Source organism: Budorcas taxicolor, chromosome 19 (assembly GCF_023091745.1).
Source record: "Budorcas taxicolor isolate Tak-1 chromosome 19, Takin1.1, whole genome shotgun sequence".
NCBI lineage: Eukaryota > Metazoa > Chordata > Mammalia > Artiodactyla > Bovidae > Budorcas > Budorcas taxicolor.
In genome coordinates this window covers 60,569,796-60,588,342 of record NC_068928.1, presented here as the reverse complement: position 1 = coordinate 60,588,342, position 18,547 = coordinate 60,569,796, and the positions used below count along the sequence as shown (strand labels likewise).

Sequence of the window (18,547 nt, the reverse complement as noted above, 5' to 3'; positions counted from 1 at the left end):
CCTGGAGCTGGGCCGCACGCGAGTGGGGTCATTCGCGCCCTGGCTGCGCGCCCCTTCCCTCTGACGAATGCCTGGGGCGCCTCCTGGCTCCCTTGCGTTTCTTGTCCTTCGTTCGGACGCTCTGAACCGTGCTGTCGCCTCTTCCCCGCGTGAACTAGCCTAAGGACGCCCGTTCTCTCCGCGGGACGCAGCCTCCAGCTCCCGGGCTGACTTGCTGACTCCAGCTCGGGCTCCTCCTGGGCCCCGCGTTGGCTGGTGGCTCAGTCGTGGCCCTGCACGCGTGCGTGCTACGTCTCTGCAGTCGCGTCCGGCTCTGTGACCCCCTGGGCTGGAGCCCGCCGGGCCCCTCTGTCCATGGGTTCTCCGGGCGAGCACAGCGGAGGGCCTCTTCCTTCGCGGGGAAGGAGCCCGGGTGTCCTGCGTCGCAGGCCGACTCTCCGCCGCCGGGAGGACGCGCGGCGCGCTGGGGCCACCTGGCGGCCGGAAGCGCTCCCGTGTCGCCGGCGGCTCTCGCCCGGGCCCGGGTGGCTGGAAACTGCGCGCCTCGGGCTCTCCTGAGGGCGACCCTGGTGACTCCGCGGCGAGAACCATCTGCCAATGCAGGCGCCCCGGCTTCCACCCCTGGGTCCGGAAGGTGCCCTCCCGCGCTCTTGCCGGGGAAGGCCCATGGACAGAGGGGCCTGGCGGGCTACTGCCCACGGGGTCACAGAGCCGGACGCGACTGTGCCACTGAACAAGAGCGAAAGGTCAAAGCACGAACTCAACAGCCCCCGGGACAGGCGCCAGCCTGCTCTCCGAGGTGAGACCGGGTTTACGCTTCTCACCCTGGAGAAGCTCCGATCCCCACCCGAGCTGCCTCACCCGCATCCTCCACCCCTGTCTCGCGTTATCCGGAGGTGGACTTCAGTGACCTTTGATGGCTTTATTTAGCAAATGCTATGACCCTGGCGAGGTCCGTGTGGAGACATGGGGGAAATAATTACTATACTGATAGTCTTTGGAAGTCTGCATTTATGCAAGAGTGGCAGCAAGACTTCTGATCATGTAGTTTTGTGTATGCTGGTTTTATGCTACATAAAATTAATCTGATTAGATTTGCAAGAGCTGCTTAGGTCCTTGAGAAACATTGGTTCATTAAATTTAAAATCTTATCTAAGTGTTGAATGAATTTATTTAAATATCCTAAGGAAAATAATAAATATGTATTAAATATTTGGGAATAATTTAATCTGATAAATGTAATAAAATATAAGCAACAATGATTGCTTTACATTTTTACAAAATAGATTTGAGATAAAAAAGATCTACAAGAATGTCTAAGTTTAAAATATGAATGTAAACTAAAACACAGGTAACTGTCAATGCTGGGCTGGATGAAGCAGAAGCTGGAGAACCATCATCAACTTCAGGTACACAGGTGAAGGTGAAGTGGTCAGTCGTGTCCGACTCTGTGCGACCCCAGACAGTGAAGGACAAGGAAGCCTGGCATGCTGCAGTCCATGAGGCTGAAGAGAGTCGGCCATGACAGCGACTGAGTAATAACAACTATCAGTGTTCCTTCTTGAACATTCTTGAAAACACTGCTGCTGCTGCTAAGTCGCTTCAGTCGTGTCCGACTCTGTGCGACCCCATAGATGGCAGCCCACCAGGCTCCCCCGTCCCTGGGATTCTCCAGGCAAGAACGCTGGAGTGGGGTGCCATTTCCTTCTCCAATGCATGAAAAGTGAAAGCGAAGTCACTCAGTCGTGTCAGACTCCCAGTGACCCCATGGGCTGCAGCCCACCAGACTCCCCCGTCCCTGGGATTCTCCAGGCAAGAACACTGGAGTGGGGTGCCATTGCCTTCTGAACAGATACTAAAAATAAATTACTAACAATTTCAGTGCCAGATTTTTCCTTCATTTTTAATATACACTAAGTAACAAAGTATCCATTTCATACAAAATGAAAAGTTGTGCTAAAGTTTCAGTTCTTAAAGCTTACTACTAATACTATAATCATACTTACTTTTCTTAAATGGGTACACTGAGAATTAATTACATGTAATGCATTATGAATAAAAAATAAATAAACTTTTACCTTATAAGAATAGCTGATATAAAAATTATGCACCTGAGAAAAGATTTTTTCATTTTATGTAACGTGTTCTTTCGGGAAAGAAAATGAAAAATCATTTAGCAATATTACAAATACATTAGAGAGGAGCATTTCTATTTTTAAAAGATGAACATCTATTAATGCATTACATAAAAATACAGCATGATGTTTTGTCAGATTCTTAGTACAACCAGAAGATCTGTAGCTAACAGTGATAAAAGCAGGACGCCACTAACCCTCCGTAGAGCTCTGCCCCAACCAGACTTTGTACAGCCAGCAAAGCGCCATCATACGGTATCAGAGTCAGGACCCAAGGATCTGGGGGCTTCTCTGGGGGCTCAGGGGCGAAGAACAGGCCCACCACTGCCGGAGACGCAGGTTCCATCCCTGGATCAGGAAGATCCCCTGCAGAAGGAAATGGCAACCTACTCCAGTGTTCTTGCCTGGGGAATCCCATGGACAGAGGAGCCCGGCGGGCTGCACTCATGGGGTCGCAGAGTTGGGCATGACTGAGCGCTAAGTGACCCAAGTTTCTGGCGCCTTCCTGCTGCACTGTAAGACCTTACAAGGCCAAAGCGGAGAGTTACGGTCTTATCCAAAGACCCACCGCTTGAAACGTGATCACTAAAACGTCCGTGGAATTAAATTACTCCAAAAACATTTTAACGATAAAAACAGTGGTTTTAGATAGTTTGGGGCGATTTAAAGGAAAGTAGGCTTTTAGGGGAACATGCAGCCTTTTACTGAGAACAAACCCGCCAGAAAGACCAAGCGGCTCAGGAAGGGACAGAGTGGAGCCTGCTCTTCGCTGCGCCTCTCCCGTCTCCTTCCTGAGGCTGCAGACGGCCGTCTGCCTTGTTGGTCACTGACCACCGTGACTCCGTGAAGTCCAGCCTTTTTACTGTTAAAATTTGACTGTGGACGGAAAACATAAGCCGGGGGTGGGGTGGGTTTTTTTCCTAGCTGCTTCCTAATATATGTACTTATTTGCATTGATACAAAAAAAAGCTTTGAGGTTATAATTTAAGACATTTGAACTGTACAGTCAGTGAAGGTAAACTCCGTATTTGACTTGCTGTGTCCTTTTCTTCAAACTTCACTCACCCTGGTTTTCCTAAGTAGTAGTTAAACGGTACTTCTGATTAGGAAAAATGCTCCTACTGTGAGAAAATGGGCACAGAACATTCCTATGAATAATTTAATTCATGACCAAGATGTATCCACTCAAAGTATGTAAAAACTTTTTAAAAAGTTTTTGTTTTTTTTTTTAATGCTTACAAGAGCACAGTAACAGCACGGTGAGCCTGACAGATGCGAACGATGGTCGGTGAGCACAACTGCAAAACTGTATCCCCAGAGAAGCCCCGGGTGTTACGCTAATGTCAGACACTGAAAGGTACCTCTTTAAATGTACAGCAACCGATTTGCCATGACTTGCTTAGAAAGCACAGAGCGTTGCTGATTAATTCATCTATAAAGGGAAGGGTTTTCCCTCAAATGTTTCTGGACTTGTATTCATCATCCAGTGCTACAGTTTAATAGTGACAGCTTTTACTAAAGATTCGAAGAGTGAGATTCTCAGGTGAAGAACCAAAGGTCAGTAGTGGGAGGCGAGTGCCGTGGTAACAGGAGGTTAGACTAGTGCCAACTGAGTCCTACAAGGAGAAATCACTCTGGTGCGGGCTGCAGATGCCAGCGGAGGCTCTAAGACAGCTCATTAGAAGGAAGACCTGAGACACCAGGCAAGGTCCGGTCCTGTCAGGCATGTGACCGGAACAGCAGAGGGAAACGCCGGTCGGGCACCTTGTCCTGAGGCCGAGGAAGGTGCGCTGCCGTATCCTCCGCCGCACAGCCGGACTCACAGCCGTCTCACCGCGCGGCACAGCCAAAAGTTCAGGTTCACCACGAGAGTCAGCAGCCTCATCAAAGGGTGTGCGTCTTCAGAGAAACTCGGCGCCAAACCCTTCTATTGCGACTGCTGTTCTCTAAGACTATCACACAGTATAGTCACACCCCAATATACTTGCTTTTCCAAAGTTGGTAACTCTCATTCATCTGGTTGAGATACAATGTCAACTGGGACTTCCCAGGTGGCACAGTGGTAAAGAACACGCCTGCCAGCGCAAGAGACACAGGTTTGATCCCTGGGTTGGTTAGACCCCGGGAGGAGGGCATGGCAACCCACTCCAGCGTCCTTGCCTGGAGAATTCCATGGACAAGGGAGCCTGGCGGGCGACAGTGCAGGGGGTCGCAGAGAGTCAGACAGGACTGAGCGGCTGAGCTCACAGCACAGTAGGATTTATGTTATATCCTTACAGTCCACACACGGGGTCTCTGCAGGAGTATTTGTACGGATACCTTAACCAAAATCTCACTTCAACTCTGTCACAGAAGAAAACTGGTTTCTTACTAAAGAGAATTGTGTAGAATTTACTTTTCCTTAATGACCACAAGTTTATCTATGTTCCACCATATTCCAAAGTGAATCTGAGGTGAGTAAACAAATTCACAGTGACATACTTACAACTCTACAAAGGAGAGATATTCAAATAACAAAGTTCATTTATATAATAAAATATATTCTTTGTAATGAAGAAGACAAAAGCTTTCCATTTTCCACCAGGGTGGAGGAGAAGGTATGGATTAATTCTTGCAGCCCTATAGATGTCGTCATTCCAGCCCCAAACAACGGAAGAATCAGATTGCTACACTGTAAGATTCCAGACAGTCTTCCACCATAACTGAAACATCTCTAAATTTTACCGTAAGCAAAAGAACTGTACCTGAGTTACTGATATCTATAATCACCTAAGAGAACAGGGTCTCCTTTCAGTTATTTCGGCGCATGCATCTTGCCCAGTGAAGGTCACGGCCTGCAAACCTCTCTCTGCAAGCAGCCTGTCCAGTGTTTAAGCTTTTTAGGAGGCCAATTTCCATTCAGTTTCTCTTAGAAATTAAAAAGGAGAGCGGACTTTTGCTTTATGTCTCTGTTCTATGTATCTGTCTTCTTATTTAGATTGGGGCATTACATACTTAGGTAACTAGATGGTATAAACTTACAGGTAGCTGCTCAAAATAAAACGATCCTATCACTAGGTCTTCAAACCATAAATTCACAAGCGCTGCTTCTGAAAAGTGAACAAGGACACGGTCACCTTCACGCACAGACTACAGCACAACACACTGCAGACGCCACCACGCAGGCTCACGTGGCTGTACGCAAGGGTTATTCGAAGAAAAGTGAAACACACAACTGATGGCATTTCAATGCAGGGAGTCAGGAAAATCCCAAGTGCTTTCTCGGCTCTTCGATTATTGTTCAAGCAATAAACTGCCAAGCCAAAACTAAATCGTAAAAGGAAGAGGTGCAGGAAGTGGGGCAAGCAGCATGAATTCAGAACACGACTCTGTCCTCCTGCGTTCTTTCCCACCAGAGTGTGCTGTTGAAGGTGCCACAGCTGCTGTCTTCCTCCTCTTGCTCTTTGGTGAGTTCCACAAAAACCTACGTAGAAATAAATGAGTACAGTATTCTGCACTGCGATTACCGTAGGAACAGTTTAACTAAAGCAGCAGTGGCATGAAGCTGTACCTAAATACACAAACCACTCAAGTATCAAGAGATACACTTAATATTATTTAAACAGAATGATCCCCACTAATCCTATACACTGATGAATGTCATTTTAGAGGATTAATAGATCATTTTTTTGGACTGATAAAGTAGCACGGTGGTAAAGGATAATTTATAAATATTTAAGCAATGTATTTCAGATGTGCCAATATGAATGCCATCCATCATGAGTCATTTTCTTGACACTAAAAAACAAAAAAAATGAGCTATTCGAAACAAGCAGATGGAGAACCTCAAGTTGTTTAAAATTCACACAGCTGCAGAACACTCGGCAGTAACCGGTCTCTGGCTCTCGACCTCCTTCCCTCTCCAAAACAAACCTAAACACTTAGATGCTGCGCGCTCGCTCCTACAGAACTGTTAACAGTTAGCTTTGTGGTACCTGTTCCAACGTGGCTTGAGAAAAGCTGTACTCTTCAATAGCGAATGCATGTTTAGCTGTGAAAACACAAAAAATACTATTTCACCAAGTAATATTTTTGAATAATCAAATAGCAATACCTACTGAGTAGCTAACCACTTGTGCTTTTTTCATCTCTCTGATCGGCCCACTCAGCTGCAGGCTGTCAGCGACGTCACCCCCTACACAGCCCTGGGCGCGGGCTCACGGGGCCGCGCTGGGTCACGGGCCGCCCCACAGCCCTGGGCGCGGGCTCGCCGCCGCGTCCCACGGCCCCTTCTCACAGCAGCTCCTCGCCCGCTCCTCCGCTTCTGCCGCGTTACTCCATGCTTCTGTCGATCCCTGCTCTCTATCTCCCACCCCCACAATTCCAGCAGGCTGTCCCGGACTTCTGCAACTAGATTCCGGATATCAGTCCTGTCTCTATATACTTCTTTATGCTTATTTCAGATCCTTTCACAATCTAATCCAATATCGAAGTTCTGCTTTTCTATTCACTCCTTTAATTCCTCCGCTTTACTTCTCATGTCCCCTTTAACCACAGAGCGAGCACCAGGAAACACAGGCTGCTTCATGGTTTTCAGATGCTTTTTTATGAAATGACCTGGACCTGAACACATGCCCGTCCAGAAGATGCCTCTCTCCCCTGGGGAGGTGTCTGCATCCCCCCTAACATTTATTTTGAAAACGCTGACATCCCACAAGCGTCTCTGCAGGTCGGGTCAGGAAGGCCCACCCGTCCGCACCGCGAGCTCTCCTCTCCTTCCTCCTGCCGCCCCTGGGTCTTGTTCCCGTGGCTCCTTCCATGGTCTGATACAAAGTGAGGACTCAGGAAATGCAAAGCTCCGGCTTCTGGACTGAACTAGTAGGGGCTAATTAAACTGAACTTTCTCAGACGCAACGTAAAAACTGCGGTGACGTCCTCTCAAGAGGGTGAAAGGCTTACATGACAACACAGCTCATCGACAAAATCCCAGGCTGTATTTTCCTATAGCTTAGATTCAATTAACAGAAGGTCATCTTACTCACTGTAGTTTCTGCAGTAAACTGAGACCCAACTTCTAAACTTTTTCATAAAATTCCCTCATAATTTGAAACCATCTCACAGCGTTTTTCAAATTATTACTCACCTTCTTCCAGCTTAGAAAAAGACTGTGAAAGGGACTGAACGTCTTCCTTAGGAATTTTGTAAGCCAGAATAGTAGAGAAACTGAAAGCAAAGATGAAGGAAAATTCAGAAGTGACTACTAACTGTGTGTTCTGAAGCCAAAATTCAATACTTTAAAACTTCAAATAAAACTCCCATAATTCAACACTTATTTAGATAAAAATCATTTGAAATCTTAAAATATTTCCATGCACAATAAAATAACTCTTTCCTTACTACCAAATAAAAGCTGTCAAACCTTTACTATCACACATTGAAAGATCTAACATTAAAAATAAGTTAAATGTGAAGGCCATTCATCAAACTACATTAGCCCAATAATGACAGCATCTCCCCCCCAATCCTTAATACAGTAGCCGATTTTCACGATTACTGCTCTACCGAGAAACACAGCTGCATTTTTAAAACGTCACCTTTCCTGGCGGCTTGCGTTTGGGAAAATACACCGGATTTCTCTTTGGAGACGGTCTACTTCCAGGCCCTCTATCCAATCCTTTAATTTGATTTCCAAAAAGTACCCTTTTCCAAATTTACTCTTCAGATGTTGCACTGTCCCGATACACCTGTAGTGAATTTTAAAAGGGCGTATAGATGCGAAGGAAGCTGATAGCTTCAAAGGTGATTTCTCACCTAAGGATAACTCAGGACGTCCGTGGTGGTCCCGTGGTTAGTCTGCCAGTCAAGGCCGGGGACATGAGCTCAGCCCTGGTCTTGTTCCGGCTGAGCCCGTGGCCAGAGCGAGCCTGGGTGCCTCCACCAGGGAAGCCACCGCGTGGAGAAGCCCACACCCGCCGTCAAGAGGAGCCTCCTCGTCACAACTAGAGGAAGCCTGCTCACAGCAACAGACCCAGCACAACCAAAAGTGAAGTTCATTACTGAGAAAACACTGGCTGAGTAAAATTCTTATGCTGGAGTCCTTGGCCAATCTACGTAAAAGCTGCAAAGGAAAGAGAGAACAGGGAGTCTCCACAGGCAGAACAGCTGGCCAATTCTGGGGAGAAGTAACACTAATTTCCAAGTAATTCTATGGAAAGCTGATTAAACAAGGAAGCATGTCTCAACACTTAAAACTGATAGGATCATGAGACGTCTCTGAAATGACGCCGCCGCAGCACACACCCTGCCTCCCACCAGCCGACGCCCACCTCAGCCGCCCGGACACCAAGACAGCCACCCGGTCGCAGACGGCCTCCGCCTCCTCCATGTAGTGAGTGGTCAGGATAGCGGCCCGCTTCCTGTTTTTGAATGCGGTTCTAATTGCTCTCCTACAAAATACAAATGAAACGAACAGAAGGGAAGATGGCACCTGAACGTTAACAAAAACACCTCAGTTTTTAAAAATCCAGCTCTTGGGTTAACAGATTTACCAAATATCAACTGCTATGCTTATTAGACTCTGCCCAACTATGATTCCTCTAGCCTAACTCATTTACCTTATTTCTGAAACCTTGTCAAGTGGAAAGAAAAGTTCATGATTTCAAGTGTCCCTATGGGTTGAAAGTGTGTTAACCAACCAGTTATACAGACTGAAAGCTTTTCATGTTAGAACATAAATAGCCACAGAATCACAGGGAAATCTTAACATATGTCTGACCCAAACCTCACATTTCATAGACGTGGAAACCTAGGCTCAAACAGTCAACTACTCAGCAGAGAGTTTCACCGTACATAATGTGCATTCTAGGCAGTACGGTTAGGAGAGGCTCACTTATGTATGTTACTTTAGACGAGAAGAAAACCATTTTAAAAACTATTCAGACAGTATTCTCATTTTGGTCCCAGAATACACAATGTATTGTCAGCACTTCATGAAAAACATGATTACGTTTAAGGGGATCTCTAGAAACGCGTAATCACAATTTTTCCTTCCTTGCAGGACTCTGAGTGTGTATCCGTACCTGACAGGACCCGAGTGATGGCGGCCCAGTGCGGGGCCTCGCGCGTCCCCGCCTCACACTCACCACATGTGCTGCTTGGCTTTGGGATCCATGCCTGTGGACGGCTCGTCCAGCAGCGTGACCGGGGGGTTCCCCAGCATGCTCAGGGCGAAGCACAGCTGGGGGGGACAACAAACACGGGGGACTGTAAGACACGCGGCCGGCGCGGTGCCAGGCGCTGGGCTGCACACGCGCGCATGTGCTCTGACAAACGCACCTTGCGCTTGATTCCTGCAGGAAGTTTCTTCACCGTTTTCTGGAGGTGTTCTTTGAGATCAAGTGCATTAGTTATTCTGCAAAAGAGACGGTATGAAATGAGCATCCCATGATACCCTCAGATACAATTAATAATACGGATTGTGATCCCTGAAGCTTTTTTTCCCCTAAAACAGTTAAGTCGGTAGAAGCTCATTTCAAATAAATCAACATCATGACTAAAAGGTTCGCTTTAAATTAAAATAGGTTTCGTGGCAATTCGTAAGTACATTGATTCCGTATTCAAAAACAGAAGTGTTTTCATCTTCATAGCTGTCATAAGTTGGTAGAAGAATATATGGGAAAGTAATGGTCTTTTCCCATGGAAACTACGATCCAGGGAAATGCCTGTTGTGAAATTTTGAAACTGTGCGTCATGACCTTCCCCAGGTGACAGAGGGAGCTGAAGGCAGGGCCTCACCGATCCGTGACCTCCTGCACGTCGCTGGCGCTCATCCCTTTCACAGCCCCGTAGATCTGGAGGTGTTCCTTCAGGGTGATGTCTTGCCACAGGGGGTTGATCTGGGGACAGTAGCCCATACACCTCACGGAGTCGTCGTCTTCAGCTGGGTGTGAAGAGTAGTCTCCTAGGAAGACCTGCAGAAAGACAAACTGAGTGGAAGGACTGCTTCTGCTTCACCTAGCATCATAAAGGAAGTGGCTGGTGGATTCACTCAAACTCCTTCCCAGAGCCAGGATAAGGCGAGGTCAGACTCTCACTCCTTCCTGAGGAAGACAGGACCTACACTGCTGAGCTGGAGGTGAGTGACCTGGTCAGAAACGGGGACCAGGGATGCAAGGCTGGGGCGGGGGTCGCAGATTTAACCACGAGGGTCAGGGGCTGGTTTTATGTGTTCATTTATTTATATATTTATTTCCGGCTGTGCTGGGTCTGTCTGGCGGCAACAGCCTTTGTCCAGGGGCGGCGAGCAAGTTTCTCACCGCGGCGGCCTCCCTGGCTATGGGGCACCGGCTCGAGGGCACGTGGGCCTCAGTTACGTGGCTCCCAGGCTCTCGAGACATGCTCAGATGCAGCACACGAGCTTAGTCGCTCGGCGGCACGTGGGATCTTCCCAGATCAGGGATCAAACCTGGGTCTCCTGCACTGACAGGCGGATTCTTTGCCACTGAGCCACAAGGCAGGCTCTGAAAGGTGCTATTTGGGCCAAGGAAATAAGTGAACTTGATCATCTGGTTTCCCACAGGGTAAGGAACAGCCAACATGCGCAACACCCAAGGTGACAGAGAGAGTCAGGTGTGCTGGGCGTTTTCTGGGAAAGCAGTGAGCCGGAGCCGCTGGCGCGAGGGAGGCGGGAGGTGGGATCAGGGCAGTCGTGCAGAGTTCACGCAGAGAGCTTGGGAGGTGAGCCCGTCACCAAAGGCTGGCCGAGGGCAGGCTCAGCTCCGCTCCTCCACTTCCTGAGGTCAACACAGGGGTGGCTGTTAAAGTCAGGGGACGAGTCACCTGGGCTTGTAGTCGCCACAGAACAGGAACCCTGTATACGTATGCTCTGCGTGTACGCACGGAAACTTCACTATGTACAGTATTCTCACAAAGAGAGCATAATTTGATCAAGCTCTCCTAAAAAATTAACACCAAACCATAAAATCTGAGCACTGAAATCCCATTTGTCACTGTCGTTATTGTTATTCTGTTACGAAGTCGAGTCTGTTTCTTTTCGACTCCATGGACTGCAGCATGCCAGGCTCCTCTGTCCTTTACCATCTCCCAGAGTCTGCTCAGATTCACGTCCATTGAGTTGGTGATGCTAACTATCTCATCCTCTGTCGTCCCCTTCTCCTCCTGCCCTCAACCTTTCCCAACATCAAGGTCTTTTCCAATGAGTCGGCTCTTCCGATTAAGTGGCCAAAGTACTGGAGCTTCAGCTTCAGCATCAGTAGTTCTACTGAATATTCCGGACTGATTTCCTTTAGGATGGACTGGTCTGATCTCCTTGCTGTTCAAGGGACTCTCAACAGTCTTTTCCAGCACCAATTCGAAAGCATCAATTCTTTGATGCTCAGCGTTTTTTACAGTCCAGCTCTCACAGCCATACATGACTACTGGGAAACAAACGCAAACTGTATTCAATACAGGCCACCCGCTAGACCATACCTGGCCTGAGGTTGGCTCGCTGTCACCAGCCAGGATATTGATGATCGTGCTTTTGCCTGCGCCATTTGGACCCAGCAGTCCCAAGATCTCTCCTGAGGGAACGAGAAGGAAAGTCACCAAATGCAAATCAAACTGGAAAATGAGAATTACTTTTTCTGGGAAAGTTATTTAAGAAAAAAATAATTAAATACGAGCCTTTTTTCACACAGAAGGAGACATATTTATTTGCCACTTTCTTTACTTTTCTTGTAGGAAGAAAATCTTTCTTGTCTTCATATTCTTTATGCAAATTATTGACCATAATGGCTGGTTTCTAAAAAGGAAAATAGAAGAGAGTTATAAATCAAATATATATCACTAAATGAAAGGCAGTATACACCTTATGTCCATGTCATAAGAACTATATTTCCTAACGAGGGGTACCGTACAAAGAAATATCCCATTTATGGCTGAAATAATGGCTTACTCAAAAGTAATTGGACAAAAACAGTTTTTCAAAGACAGGACTTTTTCCAGATTGATTCATATGAAAGAGGACTATTTTTCCAGGCTAATTCCCGTGTGCGAGGAGCTGACCATTGCTGACCACTGCAGACGACCCAGCAATAAAGACTAACTCACCTCCTCGCAACACTGACAGCTCATCAGCTCTTTGACCTTCAGCCTTTCAGCTTTGACATCTTCATCTTCATCCTCATTATTGGGTGGTTCTGAAAACTTTCTGTGTTTGGACTTTGTCGAAAGACTCCTGAAAGTATAAACAGATTTTCAGGTAATACTAAGAAATTCAAGCACTAAGTACAGAAAAGACCGGGGTGGGGAGACAGCAACACATGGGCATGAGCTCTGATGTTAGAGAGAGCTCTTAACCAGGTGAGGAAGCTGGAGCGGACGCCACGTCCTCCTCCAGGGGGTCTTCCCGACCCAGGGGTCGAACCTGCATCTTGGGTCTCCTGCATTCTATACCGCTGAGCCTCCTGGGAAGCCTCTACAAGGTAGCATCACTTGGCAAAAACAAACAAACAGGTAATGAGGTCCTGCCACCTGCTTCAGCATGGGTGAGCTGTCAGGACATTATGCTAAGTACAAGCAGCCAGACAAGAAAAGGCCGCGTCTTGTGTAACTCTACTTATACGACTGTGAAACTGGCAGATGTATAGACAGGAAGCAGATTAGTGCTTATAGAGGGCTGAGGGGGGGAAAGGAAGTGACTACTAACGTGTACGAGGTTTCTTTTGGGGAGGGGTGTGATGGAAATGAGAAAGTGAAGTGAAAGTCACTCAGTAGTGTCCGACTCTTTGTGACCTCATGGACTATACAGTCCATGGAATTCTCCAGGCCAGAATACTGGAGTGGGTAGTCTTTCCCTTCTCCAGGGGATCTTCCCAACCCAGGGATCAAACCTAGGTCTCTCTCGAATTGCAGGCAGATTCTTTACTAGCTGAGCCACACGGGAAGGCCAAGAAAACTGGAATGGGTAGCCTATCCCTTCTCCAGCGGATCTTCCCGACCCAGGAATCGAAGCAGGGTCTCCTGCACTACAGGCGGACTTTTTACCAACTGAGCTATCAGGGAATTAGATGACAGTGTGGTTGCACAACTCTGTCAGTCTACTAAAAAAAAACCATGAAAATTAAAAACTGACCTGAAAAAGGGATCCTTCCTTAACGATCTGCCACCATATTTTTTCTCGTAGTACTGCAGGAGGAAAACCCACAGCACACAGTGCAGGTACGGCTGAAAGAAAAACAGCTCATGACTGGACAGTTTTTGGTTATTTTTTCTCCTGCCTGTACCAACAAAACCAAAAAACCACAATCAGTACATTGGGTTCCTTGCCATCACTGAACGCATTCAGCGTCTTTTTTTTTGCATGTCACACAGTGAGGCAGAGACGAATGTGAATACTAACCACGACAGACGTTCACTAACGGTCTCTGTGCAGTTTTCTACTGCTGGAAAGTTCATTTGCTGTCAGCTTTGTAAATTACAGAATTTTTCTAAAAAAGCTGTTTTTTTGCTCCTATGGAAGCCAGATTTATTGTTAAATAGAATTAGTGACATGTCAAAAGCCCAGTGTATTACAGTGGGTGTGTGCAACACGCACACATTAGACAGCAGGACCAGCACGCCTGACTTCCCACGCGCCTTTGTTTTTATGCAGCGGGATGACAGCTGAACAGAGGGTTACGACCTCTTGGCCAAACTACGGTCAAGTGACTTCTTACCAATATAGCAGCCACCAGAAGGCTATCCCACGGGTCGTAGGTGTCCTCATTTCTCTGAAGATTCTTCCAAGTAATCTGAGACAAGAACGTTTGGAAATTTGTATGCGGCTGTTAACACCATGATGCGATGTGATCTGGTGTCTGTCCACAGTTCCTGGCACAAAACTTCTAAAGCCCTTGGGGTTTCCTGAGTGACAGGTGAGGAGAACCAGCCCCTTCCTGCTCGCGGAGTCTCTGCTCCTGACGAGACCCTCCGGAGACCCTCCACCAGAGGAGCCAGCCAGACCCGAGAGCTGGCCCTGCTGGTCCAGGCCACCGCCCCGGAGGGGAGGAGGGCCTGGAGACTCATCAGCGCCTCCTCGCCAAGGGACTGAGCCACCGGTTTCTGCCCCGGGGCTCAGGAAGCGCCCCAGGCGGGGGGCGGCTCACTAGACGGCTCAGGGGCAGGAGCCCTGCCTGCGGCCCTCTGTCCCTGGGGTCTGCTGCAGGCCCACCGTGACAGGCTGGGACGGGAATTCAGGGCTCCCCTGAGTTCTGGGAGCTGCTGGGGCAAATCACCGAACCTCTGAGAAGGGGGTCCAAGTCAGACAGAAGGTGGGTGGCGGGGGCACCCACGACCTGCGTCTGGAATCTGAGGTGGGGGGCAGCCTGCAGGACTGACCCCTCGGCCCCCCGAGTCTGCACTGACTCTGCTCAGTGTCAGAACTGCAGCACGTGAGGGAAAAGCCCACGTGTTTGGTGTCAGAAGCATTGTGGGTAGAGGAGACCATGTTCTTTGCTGCAATGTGTAGAAATAGTTGGATTAAAATTAAAAAATATGTATTTAATAGCAAACATGTCTCCTCCATAAACTAGCTAGCTATTCATATTAATAGCCATGTTTTGTAGTTAGATTAAAATCTTCCTCACCCCAAAAATATGCCTGTCAGGGCACGTATAAATTAAACCTATAAACTGAAGCTAAAAAAGGGGAGGGGAGCAAAGTAGATACATGGGCAGAATTAATCAGCAATCATCCTAAACTAAGAACTCATCACTTAATTTTTTTTTCTAATCACATAGCAATTATATTCAATTAACTAGGCTTAATAAAATTTTTGTATATTTTCCTCCAGAAAAATTCTCTCTCACCCTTTTAATACAATGTTTAATCTTTGAAAAACTCCCCCCGGACAAATACTGACTGCAGTCAGATCATCATTCTAATTTAGGTATATTGTTTGGGGTACGAAAGACGTCCTAATGAGTACAGCCCTCTCCTTTGAGAACTGACGGCCTAAATGCATGACTGAAAAGACTTCAGTCATTTTAAACTGCTGCCTTAAGTAGTAGCAGCTAACTCGATTTTATTATTATTATTATTTCAGTACAAGAATTAAGATCCCAAAGAATTAGGCAGTATTTATTTCCGCTTTTCTAAAAATATTCAAACATCTAAGAGGCCTACCTTTATGAAACCAATCAGGCAACCTAGAAGCGGATAGATTGGAATGGCAATGCAAAAGATATAATGAAGAATGACTGTAGCTGTGATTCCCATGAAGTAAGTTATTTCGGTGACTGCAATGCAAGCCAACGCTGTCTAGAGAGAATGACGAGAGAACAGGTGAACAGGTGTTTAGAAATTTCATACAAACTTCCTGTGTGCCTCAGCATTAACTGAGCCTTTACTCCTCCAATAAAACAAGGAACCGTAGTAGACGCTTAGCCAGGAAGCACCAGTTGGCTGACACCAGCTGTCTGTGGCTGGCACCGTGGCCATTGTGGTGGTGGTGTCCAGTTGCTACGTCTGTCTGTGTAAGTCTGTATCACTGACACTCTGCGAGCCCCACGGCTGCAGTTCCTGCACTATCTCCCGGAGCTTGCTCAGATCCATGCCCACTGAGTCGGTGATGCTATCTACCCATCCCATCCTCCGTCATCCCCTTCTCCTTTTGCCTTTGATCTTTCCCAGCACCCGCGTCTTCTCTAATGCGCTGCTCTTCACATCGGATGCCCTGGGCATGCCAGGTGCGGGATGCAGCAAGACACCACCCCATCTTGGAGCGGACAGGGCTGAAGACAAGCGGACACACAGGCAGACGCTGCCAGCCAGCCATCCAAGTTCTGTGCTCAGGAAAGACACAGCAGCCTTTATGAGTGTGACCACAAAAAGGAAGGGAGCCTGTGACTCCCGAACCGTGTGCTATGGAAAGCTGAGACAAAATGGTATAAAAGGTGACTTACCACAGAATACATAAATGACCAAAACTCTCTGGTATTGACAATTTTTTTACAGGTGAAGGAAGTAACGTAGGTAAAGAGGATGACTGATGGGACGTAGCCGATGAGGCAAAAAACCTGGGAAACAGAGGTTTGCATTTTTATGTAAAAATGAGTAGCTAGCCATACATATGATGTAAGATACCTGCCACATTACAATATCCAGGAATAATTATTTTTCAAGGTATACTGCTCTACAAATTGCTCCAAAGATTGAAACTGTGGTAACCTAAGGGGTTACCATCCACCCATCCACTCTTCTCCTAAATCAATAAACCTCATGTTTTCAACTGTTCACACACCCTTGAATAAGTCATTTAAAACTAAATACTATTTGTAGTTCTTTTTTATGCCAAGTGAAATATTATTTCATTTTATTACAAAAAAGCATAATGTTCCACATTTATTAACTCAAATAAGCTGCTAGCTTCTACTTTAATGTACAGCACTTAACGCATTTTATGAATTTACAAGAAAAAAGTTTATTAATTTATAAGGTAGAAATTAACATGCAAGGTCAGTATGCTCCCTGGTTAAAGCTGCCATGCTTATTTTCAGCAAATCTAACCTACCAACCTCTGTCTTCCTTTTTTCCTAATATAATTCACAGGAAATTATCTAGTATCAGTCATTCACTGACATACAAATATGAATCCAAGTCATTCTCATCCTTAGTATTTTAAGCCATATTTTAAATTAGGGAATAAAAGAGCTTCCTCTTCATGAAATTATTCTCAGGCACGGAGACAAAGGAGATACTTAAAGGAAACACTCTTTACGTTTTCCTGAGGACAGACCAGTAGGCCCTCCACATGAAGGATCGCCTGAGCTCCAAGGAAGTGTTTTACAATGGTGAAACATTGTTTTTAAAAGCCACTTAGAGCAATAGGACCTGCGCTGGTTATAGGCACCATATACAATAATTAAATAGACGCTGGTTCTATTTTCTGGAACATCATAATTACTTAATCAGACAACTGTCATATTTATAAACATTTAGCTTTTTAAGATAACATTTTATTTATAAATAGCATGAGCACAACTGATGTTAACTTACCACAGAAAGGAACTTGACAGCATAAAAATATAATCCATAATGAAATGCAAACAAACTGCCTAACATCAGAGTAAGGACCGCAAAAAATAAGGGGATGTCAACAACAGCCTGTCCGAGCCAATACGCAGAAGGCAAGAGCCCCGAGAGCTTAAGCTGAGTATAAGCTTTGATCTAAAAAAAAGGAAAAATTGATTATAATTTTAAACACACTACAGACAAAAATCTCTAGCAGATGATTGCAGGACTTCTAATTTTACATCAACAAGAAGGGTCACATTCCAACAGTAGGTAATAAAAGCCCTCTGACAGCTAAATATAAATTCCATTTAGCCTTTAATCTGGTTCGTTATTTCTGAGGCATAACAATTTCAACAGTATTTTTCAGCATCAGAACACAGCAGCACTGCTGCGAAACACAAGACTGAACTAAACTGAAAGGGCCACGGGGGGTTTGGAGCTGCGCAGACGGTAAGCTGCTGAAATGTAACGGGTTTTGAAATTCTGTGAAATAGAAAAAATACGTCTAGGAAAAAGGATGCTTGCTTTTAAACACTGACCTTTCATGGAAACACTAATAAATGGCCAAGTATCATCAGACTTACACAGGGCTTTCAGCTTAAGTGTGAAACTTGTACTTGGATGCATCTGAAAACCTCTTATGCATTCGTGTGTAGAACAAGAGTGTTAATTGCGATTATTACCACGAGGGAATACCATTCCCACCTGTATGAACAGGTGAAAATTTAAACAATCATTGTTTTCCTGACATTCTCATTATATAATTTGAAATTTTAAGATCTTCCATAAATGCAAATGCCTAACAATCTTATTCAGGTGATTTTTGTCATCTATAAAAACATCTACTCATAATAAAAAAAAATCTACTCCTAGTAATTCAATGTCTGATATGAAAGAGCTGGCCACAGAGGATGAAAGAGGGATATAAACATTCGTTAAGAAGAAGAAATGATTTTCTGGGCTATAAATATTAGTTAAGAAGAAGAAATGATTTCATAAGTGGACAACATTTGTGTTCAGTGAACACAAGAACAAAAATATCAATTCCAATATACACATAAAAACATAAAGCACATCAAATCCAATCATTTTTTGAAAATTCATGTTATTGTCCCTCATACACTGCTGGTGGGAGTGTAAAAGGCTTTCATCTACCCTGAAAAACAGATCAACAATGTCTTATAAAACTAAACACGCAATCACCACATGACATAGCAAGTGTACTCGTAGGCGTTCATGCCAGAGAAAAGAAAACTTGGGTTCACCCAGGAACCTGCAGCAAATGCCCAGGGCAGCTTAATTCATAACAGTCAAAGCTGAAAAAATTCAGATCTGCACCCTGGAACACTTTTAAAGCGCATGACAAGCACTCAAATAAG

At 45.9% G+C, this 18,547-nt stretch overlaps 1 protein-coding gene across 1 annotated transcript in view; it reads right to left on the bottom strand.

Annotated features, from left to right (window-relative positions):
* Positions 1 to 2,096: 2,096 nt before the first annotated feature.
* Positions 2,097 to 18,547, bottom strand: part of ABCA5 (ATP binding cassette subfamily A member 5) — a 62,345-nt gene continuing 45,894 nt past the window's right edge. The window contains exons 24-39 of the mRNA XM_052657182.1: positions 17,151 to 17,321; positions 16,058 to 16,171; positions 15,279 to 15,413; positions 13,832 to 13,906; positions 13,249 to 13,340; positions 12,225 to 12,351; positions 11,799 to 11,916; positions 11,604 to 11,695; positions 9,909 to 10,084; positions 9,450 to 9,525; positions 9,257 to 9,351; positions 8,441 to 8,560; positions 7,709 to 7,858; positions 7,258 to 7,337; positions 6,110 to 6,165; positions 2,097 to 5,598 (exon numbers count right to left, since the gene is read on the bottom strand). Of these exons, the coding sequence (XP_052513142.1) occupies positions 5,491 to 5,598; positions 6,110 to 6,165; positions 7,258 to 7,337; positions 7,709 to 7,858; positions 8,441 to 8,560; positions 9,257 to 9,351; positions 9,450 to 9,525; positions 9,909 to 10,084; positions 11,604 to 11,695; positions 11,799 to 11,916; positions 12,225 to 12,351; positions 13,249 to 13,340; positions 13,832 to 13,906; positions 15,279 to 15,413; positions 16,058 to 16,171; positions 17,151 to 17,321 (1,785 nt within the window). The 3' untranslated portion in view covers positions 2,097 to 5,490. The remainder of the gene's footprint in view (positions 5,599 to 6,109; positions 6,166 to 7,257; positions 7,338 to 7,708; positions 7,859 to 8,440; positions 8,561 to 9,256; positions 9,352 to 9,449; positions 9,526 to 9,908; positions 10,085 to 11,603; positions 11,696 to 11,798; positions 11,917 to 12,224; positions 12,352 to 13,248; positions 13,341 to 13,831; positions 13,907 to 15,278; positions 15,414 to 16,057; positions 16,172 to 17,150; positions 17,322 to 18,547) is intronic.